We start from the raw sequence: 10,952 nt of genomic DNA, 5'->3' as shown, positions 1-10,952 counted from the left end.
TTTTTGTAGGGGGTAGCATTGCTGTCAGTGCACCTCACGCTGTGCACTGTAGGCATTACTTAAGGTTCGTTACAGCGTCTCTTCCTGAAGTTCCTAGCTGCCGCAACCCCTTTCATTCCTTTTACTGTACCTCCGTTCATATTCTCATTCCTCCATCTTACTTGCCTAAACCCTCTCCTAAAAACTGTTTCATATCGCAACCGCAAAAGATTTTCCTCCTGTTACACCTGTCAGACCTTTCAATCTCAATTTTCCCTTCAGCACTGAATGACCTCATCAACAAAGGTCCCAGCGCTTGGTCTTTGGCCTAAATTCTGCATTCCATTCCATTCCATAGTTTTTTTTTTTCTTATCTTAGAATCAGCCCTTATTACAAGAAACGGCTAATGTTGGAAAAAAAAATTATGAAAACTAATTATGATTTTTTTTTACCTCCGTTGAGAAAACTTATTTTTTTAATTCACTATTTGAAAAAATTCTGGATTCCAACTTGCGCTTATTGGTTAACGTGAGCTTGCATGCAATAAGGGATTGTCCAGTCACACAGATGCTTGGGCATGCATATTCATGAGGGCGTTGGGCCTAGGGCGGTTTCTCTAGATACAGGGCGCGAGTGTGTGTGTGTATGTGTGTGCGTGTGTATTTTATATATGTATATATATATATATATATATATATATATATATATATATATATATATATATACATATATGCATATGTATCTCTATATACTATATACTATATATATATAAATATATAAATAATAAACACTTTTACTGCAAAACCACTCGGCTGAAAAAGTCACAAGAAAAAAGTCACAGGAAAAAAGTCGCAGGGAAAAAAAAGTCGCATTAATATTTCCTAGATGGTGACCGCCGGGGATTTTTAACCCGGCATGTATCCACCTCCGCGGCGTGTTTAGTACAAGCCCCTTGGAGTCGACCGTAAAAACATAAACAAAAGACTGTAAATTAATGTGACTTTTATCCCGTTGACTTTTTTCCTAGCCAAAATTAAGACTTTATTCTGTGACTTTTTTCCCCGTGACTTTATTACCAGCCACCAAGCAAACAAGCACTTAACAATAACCAAAAATAAATCACACACCGGTGGCATAAAACAAAAATTAAATCACACTCCCACACCAAAGGAAAAATACGTACAACATTGCATTCAATACTCACAAAACTACCATTAATAAGACACGGTCACTGATAAAATAAAACACACACGCAGCTTGTAGCCAACAAAACACGCCCACAAACAGGCGAAATAGAACCCTACAAACAGGCGAAGTAGAACCCTACAAACAGAAGTACTGTAGAACCATCTATTATTTTGATAGTACGAGGTTTCAGCGTGCTCTGGAAATCTAAGCTTAGCCTACATTACCCTGTAAAAGCTAAATAATAATAATAATAATAATAATAATAATAATAATAATAATAATAATAATGAAAGCTACTTTATCATCATCACTATCATCGTTCAAAATATCTGTTTTCACGAAATATAAATCTAAATGACGGTTGACATACAACACCAGTTCCCACAGAATTAAATGTCTAGAACCGGGACACAGTTGCTAATTAACGCTTTTTTCTCGCTTTTATCAGAGCGATAAAGGTTTGTGTGTGTGTGTGTGTGAGAGAGAGAGAGAGAGAGAGAGAGAGAGAGAGAGAGAGAGAGAGAGTGTAATTTGTGAAATAAATAATTCAATTATCCGTGTTTTATTTCCCTGTTACCCTCGTCAAGAACGGAAATGGGGAATATGACTCTAAAGCGATATCAGAGTCCGTTCTGCATTTGCGAAGTTACCAACACCTAGCGCTTGTTTTTCGAAGTGAAATGGCGTCTCAGTACTTAAATCCTTAGTAGACTGAAATTACCAACACTACTGAAGTTTATTGATGTCCCAAAAAACAGGAATAATATAATAAAATCAAACATGGAGGGTGTCCAAACGGTAGGCGTATATAAATTCTATAATTGAGTGTCGTGACATGTGGATGATGATGATAAAATGTAAATAATTATAATTCTGTAAAAACATTTTACTCTAAGTTGTTAAAACAAATACTTTTATTTTTCAAATTATTAAGCCTTCCAAAAGATAGGCCTATACATTCTATAACACAATATGATGACAGGTGGACGATGGTGATGATGATAAAATATAAATAATGATACTTCTGTAAAAACATTTTACTCTAAGTGGTTAAAAAAAAATTATTTTTCAAACTATTATGCCTTCCGGAAGATAGGCCTATAAATTCTGCAACTGAATGTGATGACAGGTGGATGATGATGATGGTGATACAATGAAAATGACTGCTTCCGTAAAAACATTTTACTGGAAAAAATCCATTTTAATCTTTAAGACTACATGGCGTGCCTTGCTTATCGGCAAGAAGCAAGTGTTATTCTTCATATATAAGTCTAGGGCCAACATGAGCTTTGAATATCACGGAAGCAATTTATATCAATAATTACAAAAGGTTTCCTAATGTAAAAATATAATAAAAAGCCAACTTTCAAAAGTGAAAGTCAAAAATAGTTGAGCTACGTTTTAAGCAGTTCTACAGAGAGCCATTAACCGTCCTAACAGTTAAATCACAATCGTGAAAAAAACAATATTAATAATAATCTTCGGACAAGAATGCATAGCTGCTATTTCGAATTTAATTTAAAAATAAAGAATAAATGACCTTTTCCTCTCATGTAAAATATAAAATAATAATAAAAGACTCACCGCATCTCAAAATACTAACTTATTAGATTTACTAACTGTCACCGGCGCCAATAATAGTCTAACAGAGCAATCGGGTTTAACAATCGCATTTTATATACTTTCATATCAAAACGTCTCTCTCTCTCTCTCTCTCTCTCTCTCTCTCTCTCTCTCTGTTAAACTTTATATATACACTTATATATAAACATATTCTATACGACAAAATGGCTAGACCAGTGGACTGTGCCACATAGGCCTACAAGCATGAATAGCAACGTATAAATTCTTCTTTGTACTTACCAATTGAAGCTTTCAAGAGAGATCCTTTTATTCCAAGAATCCTAAACGAATGGCAGGATTCGTGTCCATCTCCTCGAAATCCTCTCTACCGAAATATGCGCCGTATCGTCGTCAAATCAGGAAGATTAAAACAGCAAAGTAATGGGCGCATGGGTGTCCCTTCGTCAGGTGGCTCAACCGTCGGGTCCTGGCAGGAGGAGAATCTTCGTCTCGCCGTTTTGCTTTTTACGTCATTTCGCGGGTTTCTCGGTTCGCGGAAACGGTCTATTCCACTTAGGTAATCTTTAAACTAACGATTGCACTCAAGTCCATCGGACGAAAGTCAAGGGGAAATGCACAGAGCACTAAAATACCTCCGAAAACCCCGCCATTTAAACGTTACCTCGGCCGGATGATGACGTCACCGTATTCCTCCGCCGAGCTGGTCGCTAGAGCCTAGACGGTTGACACCTGATTTCTTAAATTAAATTTCTTCAAGTATTCAATTAGTTATATATTTTATAAATACATAATAATCTATTTATATTTTAACTATTTATGTATTAATTTGTTTTATTTTATATTAACTGGTCTTTTATTTGCTCTGTTTCCCAATATCGGTAACTTCTTTCAAATGAGCACCATATTCTTTGGAAGCTCGAATTTCAAGTCACATAGTCCCTACAGGCTTGTTCCATTTGAACAGAGTTTATCTTTGAATAATATATATATATATATATATATATATATATATATATATATATATATATATATATATAATATAACATTTTTCGTGAACTTAGAGGTTTTTATTTTATGTGTGAATTTCTGTTTCTCGGAGTTTCTTAGTCAACGAAGGCTAGCGCTATTGCCCGCTATCTTATTCATAGTTATATTACATGATATTTACTGTTTTAACATAAAACTTTAAGAAACAACAACCATATTTACCATAAACTTGAATACTGTTTGCCAGGCTATGGTAAATAACGACGTCAAATGATCATTCAAAGTAAAATAAAGGATATAGGTCTAGCAATTTCATTTCAAAAGAATTCCTGAGAACTGAGAATTACCACCTTCCGGCGTCACACCCTCTAAGAAAACAAGGCTGTTAATATATATATATATATATATATATATATATATATATATATATATATATATATATATATATAAACTAATAAATAGATAGAACAAGAAATATGTGAAAATATCTCCCGCTCAGCGCTCCGAGAATCTAATTGAAAATAAGACAACGCCATCAAAACTAGGCCAAATATTTGTTCCAAAAAAATTAGCTTACAGCTACTTATCATTAGCATATTCACTGACAGCTTTTCAAAAGTCTGTTTATAATAGCTGAGAAAAATAATCAGAATAATTGGGACAAGTAAAAATAAAAGTCGCTTTTGCAGACATTTCTAAAGCAGTACGAAAATTGTCGACATTTTAAGCTCGAAATGAATATGTCATTTTTAGATTTTATTTTTTTCTGATTCTTTCGTCTGTCACCGAATAGTTTAATGGACAAAATAGACCTAGTCTTAATTTTGATGGCGTTATTAGTTATTAATGAAGCCTGGTGATGGAAATTACATAAATAAATAAATAAATAAATAAATAAATAAATAAGCAATATTCAACAGCCATAGAAAAGCTTGTTTAAATTCCGGTTATAAATCAGCAGATTGGTATAGGCCTAGTTGTCACCCGAACATTGTGGTGGGCCGAAAGGAAATAAAAACCTGAATAGAGAAGTAGAGTTTTTGAGAAGTAGACTAGGCATTACTTACGGTTCTTTTACTGTACCTCCATTCATATTCTCTCTTCCACCTTGCTATCCACCCTCACCTACCACTTGTTTCATAGTGCAGCTGCTTTGAGGATTTCCTCCTGTTACAGCTTTCAAGACTTTCAACTCTCAGTTTTCCTTTCAGCGCTGAATGACCTCATAGGTCCCAGTGATTGGCCTTTGGCCTAATTGTATAGATACCTAGATAAGTAGAGAAATTAATGAATAATTGAATACTTATACGAATAACAAAAAAAAAGGAGTCAATTATGTGTTTTTGTGGAGTCTTCACTCTGGTGAAGGGTAGATCAATAATTACCTTTGACCTTAAGAGAGAGAGAGAGAGAGAGAGAGAGAGAGAGAGAGAGATCTTTAGAAACTTTTTTTGGTTATATATAACGATAATAATAACCTTTATGTTAAAGGGTCTTTGTGGAATAAGAGGCATGTCTGCCTAGAAATAATTTAAAGTATGAAAATAAAAATTACCTGGTTATTACTTAAGCCAGTCTGACATTACCTTCCAAAACCTAGCCCTAATTGTCCTAATATAACCTTACCTCACTTCCTTCAATTTCATTTTGCCTAAGTTAATCTATTCCCTTACTTTACGTAGTCTAACCTTACCTAAACCTCTCTCTTTCGCCTAACTTGGCCTAATTAAGGCAAACCTTCCTTTAAAAGCTTGTTTAGCCTAGCTATCGTTTCCATGCCTAATTTCATTTAATATAAAGTTGTTTAATTTAACCTAAAAAGTTAAGTATACCTTAGTTTAACCAGACCACTGAGCTTAAACCTAGATGACGTATTTAATCTTACTTGTCGTGGTCCAAGCTAACGACATCCATTGAGAAACAAAAATTAATAATTATAAAATGTACTTCAGAAGGGTCGGATAACAACTAGGCCTATGTAAAAAGCTTTACTGAAATGTGATTTCGATTTAATTTCTAATGAACGAAAGGGAAAATATAACTTCATTTACTCCCACTCCAAAGAAAGAGAGTTATACCATTAAAAAAAAAAAACAGAAAACAAATGGAATGGCAGTTTTGCGTTAGCGAAAAATGACGCTAACGAACGCGACCGCTCGATAGATTTGAAATGAGTCTGTCTAGAGAACAATGATAAACTCCCACACACCAAAGTGAGTAGTCTATCAACTTGGCCATTTCGACGGACAATGCAGGTGTCTAAAACCTTCATTATGAAGAAGGAAAAAAAAATAAAGCTGAAAAGGACAGGAAGGTTTTTCATTTCGGACCGTTTTTTTTTTTTTTTTTTTAGTCTAATCGAATACGCTGAGACAGGCTTCGGACGCGTTCAGTTTGTTCGTTCTCACGGGAGTGGTACTTGTGTTTGGTGCAAGGTTTTTTATATATATATTTTTTTTTTAATGTAGAGGTTTTGTTACGAAACTGCCTTTCTAGATGAACTGCTCATAAACAGAAAGTAAAATATGTATGTATGTATAAATATATATATATATAGTATTTTATATATATAAATATATATATATAAACATATATACATATATGTATACATACATATACACATATAAAAACATTTCACAACAACTAATCAACGCAAGCAATAAGACACATATAATTAGTCTCCTGACAACATGAAGCCGGAAAGGAAGAGTTGGGGGCGGGGGGGGGCGACGCTCCGAGTCGATGCTAATTATGTTCACCGAAAATAGCAACAGAGAGAAAAGAAAACTGCTTAACAGACCTTCCTATAAAAGAGCTTCTCAGAAGAGAGAGAGAGAGAGAGAGAGAGAGAGAGAGAGAGAGAGAGAGAGAGAGAGAGACAGAGAGAGAGAGAGAGAGAGAGAGAAGGATATATATATATATATTCATAAGAGTATAATCATTATATAATTTCTTAAGCTTTGTGTTTCATTGACTGATTCATTAACCTTTTTCTTTGCAGAGATGCTGCGAAGGCGTCTGTGATGCAGCATCCCTGGCCTGCTGTATCTGCTGCGATTGCTGTCACTGTGATCTCTGCTGTTTACTCTGTCGGATATGCACCGCTGTTTGAAAAATTCTCGTCTAGAGGGAATTTATTGTTTAGGATTTTCCGTTTGAATGGAAAAGTTCTCGTCTAGAGAGAGTTTATTGACGAGGGTTTTCAGTTTGAATTGAAAAATTCTCGCCTAGAGAGAATTTATTGTCGAGAATTTTCAGTTTGAATTGAAAAATTCTCGTCTAGAGAGAATTTATTGTCGAGAATTTTCGGTTTGAATTGAAAAATTCTCGTCTAAGGAGAATTTATTGTCGAGAATTTTCAGTTTGGACTGAAAAATTCTCATCTAGAGAGAATTTATTGTCGAGAATTTTCACTATGAATTGAAAAATTCTCGTCTAAGAGAGAATTTATTATTCAGAATTTTCAGTCTGAATTGAAAAATTCTCGTCTGAGGAGAATTTATTGTCGAGAATTTTCAGTTTGAACTGAAAAATTCTCGTCTAAAGAAAATTTACTGTCTAGAATTTTCAGTTTGAATTGAAAAATTCTCGTCTAGAGAGAATTCGTTGTCTAGAATTTTCATTTTGAATTGGAAAATTCTCGTCTAGAGAAAATTTATTGTTAGGGTTTTCAGTTTAAATAAACTTTCAAAAGGAATTTTTTGTACTGGAACATATTTCCTGAAGACTTTTTGAAATTTTATTGGTTTAAAAATTCTCACAGAAAACAAACTTGTCAATAAGCTGATGAATCAAATTTCATTTGTTTAACATTTTATTTTACAGAAAATTAACTTCGAAATGAAAAGAAGAATCAAGTTTTATTCGGTTTAAAAATTTGTCAAAGACGACAAACTTTGAAATGAGATGAATATTAAAGTTGTATTTGCTGAAAATTTTTAAAAAAAAACAATTTAAGAAATTAGATTTTTTGTATATGCGGACGCCATTTTGAAGTTCTTACGCTGAAGTAATTTATTTATTAAGTTTTAAAAGAAATTCTCCTGTAATAAAGACAGTACAAGAATTCATTGTCCTGAAATTTTTTTTAATGTGAAACAAACTTTCACCTCATTTTGAAATTTATTGTTGGTAATCATTTCTATCTTATAGAACGATGATGTGAAATTTTATTTTGTAGTTACTTGCTCTCCAAAGTGCTGATCATTAATTGCAAGAATTTTATACTTAAATGACTTTTGAAATAGGACTTTGTGATGGCAATTTGGCGTGCTGTGAACTATTGTTGTTCAGAAGTTTTTCTATGCATTAATAAACCTTAAAACATTGTTTTATGTTGGGTTTTCAGTGCACCATTTAATAGTGTATGGAATAGAACAGAATATAAAATTTAGGACAAAGGAGCTGAAAAGATATTTGAGAGAAAAGGAGGTTTGACAGGTGTAACAGAAGGAAAAACCTCAAAGCTTTTGCACTATGAAACAATTGTTAGAAGAGGCTGGAAAGTAAGGTGGAAGAAAGAGAATATGAATGGAGGTACAGTAAAAGTAATGAAAGGGGTTGCAGCTAGGGGCCTTAGGAAGGGACGCTGCAAAGGACCCTAAGTAATGCTTACAGTGCACCGCGTGAGGTGCACTGACAGCACTAACCTCCTCCGGGATTAATCGTGTACGAAGATTTTATACTGGGGTGAATTACAAAGGAAGATTGGTAAAAAAAATCTTCATTCTACAGGAATGAAGTAAAAGGAATTATACATCAACTGTCAAATATATAAATCAACTTCAAAAACATGAAAAGGTCAAATGTTGACATTTGACCCGTGACCTGGAACAATAAGTCAAGGTTAAACGAAAAAAAATATTGGGGGGAACAGTCCTAAAACTTCGAAGTAGTTTCATCAATAATAATGAAAAATTTTGAAAAATTTTTGACCCCTGGACTAAGTGGTAAATGACCCGTGACCTTGAAAAGTAAGTCAAGGTTAAACGAAAAAAAAATATTGGCAGAAAAAATTCCTAAATCTTTAAAGTAATTTCATCAATATTATGAAAAATTTTTAAAACAGTTTTGACCCCTGAACTAACTGAAAAATGACCCGTGACCTAGAAAAATAGGTCAAAGTTAAACAAAAAGAAATATTGGGGGAAAGAATTTTTAAGTGTTCGAAGTGTATTCTTCTTAATGACACTGAAAAATTCAATAACAAAAAATAGATATATAGAAAGTTTTGACCTCTGAAATAACCGGTGACCTTGAAAATAAAATACACAAAGGTAAAATTGTTTATTATAAAATAGTCAACAACTCCAAAGAACGTGCCTAAAGAGTTTCATCAAAATAACAGATCAATCACTGATATTAGAAAAAAAATCAAAACCTCTGTCAATAATGCTGAATTTGGAGGACTATAGACCTCTCTTATAGTTTCCTCAATGTTAAGACATTGAAACCAAACTCGGAACAAAGGTTTGACATTGACAAAGGAGGCTTAAAGTGCAAACTGCAAAAATAAAAAATGAAATAAATAAAAGAGGAAAGAATTGATGAAAGTTAAAACCACTCACTCTCACACACACGGACTTAAATTAAAGACTAGATTGCGTGATAAAGTGCACTTCTGAATCACAACGAATGTGTGTAGGTGTGTGTGTGTGTGTGTATGTGTGTGTATGTGCGTGTTTCCCTAGCACTTTTGAAGTGAGTCAGCCGCTTTTATGTGAGTGTATCATTCTTCGAAAGTATGCGGGAACTTTGTTTGTGTGTGTGTGTGTGAGTGTGAGAGAGAGAGAGAGAGAGAGAGAGAGAGAGAGAGAGAGAGAGAGAGAGAGAGAGAGAGAGAGAGAGAGAGAGATACCAGGGAACAAACACACAGATATAGGGGAAGAACTAGGGACAAGAGAGAGATATAGAAAGAATATAGATAGATATATATATAGAATATATATATATATATAGAGGAAGAACTAGGAAGATAGAGAGATATAGGGGAAGAACTAGGAGTGAGAGAGAGAGAGGGGCAGACCCTCTTGTTTATTGCTTTCCAAAATCTCATTTGTTCTTTTAGAGAGCAAAGGGAAACTAGGAAGAAAGAGAGAGAGTGAAAACGGTGAGTAGGGAGAAAGAGAGAGAGAAAGGAAGCCTAATTTGATTACCATTGAAAGCCTAGCAAGGAAGAAAGAGAGATACTTCCATTTAAGAATAGGGGGAAGAACTAGAGAGAGAGAGAGAGAGAGACTAGGGAGAGAGAGAGAGAGAGAGAGAAGAGGGAGAAAGAGAGAGAGAGAGAGAGAGAGAGAGGGAGAAAGAAAAAGAGAAGAAGAACTAGGGAGAGAGAGAGAGAGAGAGAGAGAGAGAGAGAAAGAGGAAAAACTAGGGAGAAAGAAAGAGAGAGAGGAAGAACTAGGAAGAGAGAGAGAGAGAGAGAAGTCTCCCATTTTTCAACGGTGGCATGGAAGGAGGAAAAAAAAATCAAGATAAACGAATGGGGGAGACCCACTTGCTCAAGACTTTCGTTCATCAGCCCGGAGGTAGATCTGACTCGGGAAACCAGTGCATGCAAACTTCCTCGCTACTTTATACCCACTTAATTCCATTTTCAGTCTACGGATAAAATGACGAGAAGAGAAGGAAACGGGCAGACCACCTTGCTTTTATTTATTCTTTTGTTTTTTTTTTTTTCTAACCTCTCAAGGTCTTCCGATTCAACAGCAAGAATCCGCTACAAATCTACCGTGGAGTCGCTATGCAATGCGTTACTACCCTGATGATATTCTCCTTGCGTTTTAAGACGTTTTAATCTGTTTATTAATTTTTTTTTTCTTTTTAATAAGTGAGATTTCTTTTTTCTGTTTCTCTTCACCTTCTCTTGCTTCTTCCTAATGAACACCATAATATTCTTCTTGAATTTCAAGTCAGTGGCCCCTTTGGTGGGCTTGTTCGATAAGAGTAGGGTTTATTTTCTGACTAATAATAATAATAATAATATTCTTTGGAAGCCCCTGTGGTGGGCTTGTTCCATATGAATACGGTTCATCTACTGACTAATAATAATAATAATAATAATAATAATAATAATAATAATAATAATAATAATAATAATAATAATAATAATAATAATAATATTCTTTGGAAGCTTGAATTCAAGTCAATGGCTCCTTTGGTGGGCTTGTTCTATATGAATAGGGTTCATCTTCTGAATAATAATAATAAT

General features: G+C 34.2%; 1 protein-coding gene across 1 annotated transcript in view; it reads left to right on the top strand.

Annotated features, from left to right (window-relative positions):
- Positions 1-8,073, top strand: part of LOC136840344 (uncharacterized) — an 80,414-nt gene extending 72,341 nt beyond the window's left edge. Inside the window, exon 2 of the mRNA XM_067107040.1 lies at positions 6,741-8,073. Coding sequence (XP_066963141.1) covers positions 6,741-6,851 — 111 coding nt within the window. The 3' untranslated portion in view covers positions 6,852-8,073. The remainder of the gene's footprint in view (positions 1-6,740) is intronic.
- The last annotated feature ends 2,879 nt before the right edge of the window (positions 8,074-10,952 follow it).

Source organism: Macrobrachium rosenbergii, chromosome 7 (assembly GCF_040412425.1).
Source record: "Macrobrachium rosenbergii isolate ZJJX-2024 chromosome 7, ASM4041242v1, whole genome shotgun sequence".
Taxonomy (NCBI): domain Eukaryota; kingdom Metazoa; phylum Arthropoda; class Malacostraca; order Decapoda; family Palaemonidae; genus Macrobrachium; species Macrobrachium rosenbergii.
The sequence above is the reverse complement of the archived record's forward strand: the minus strand, read 5'-3'. Positions and strand labels throughout refer to the sequence as shown.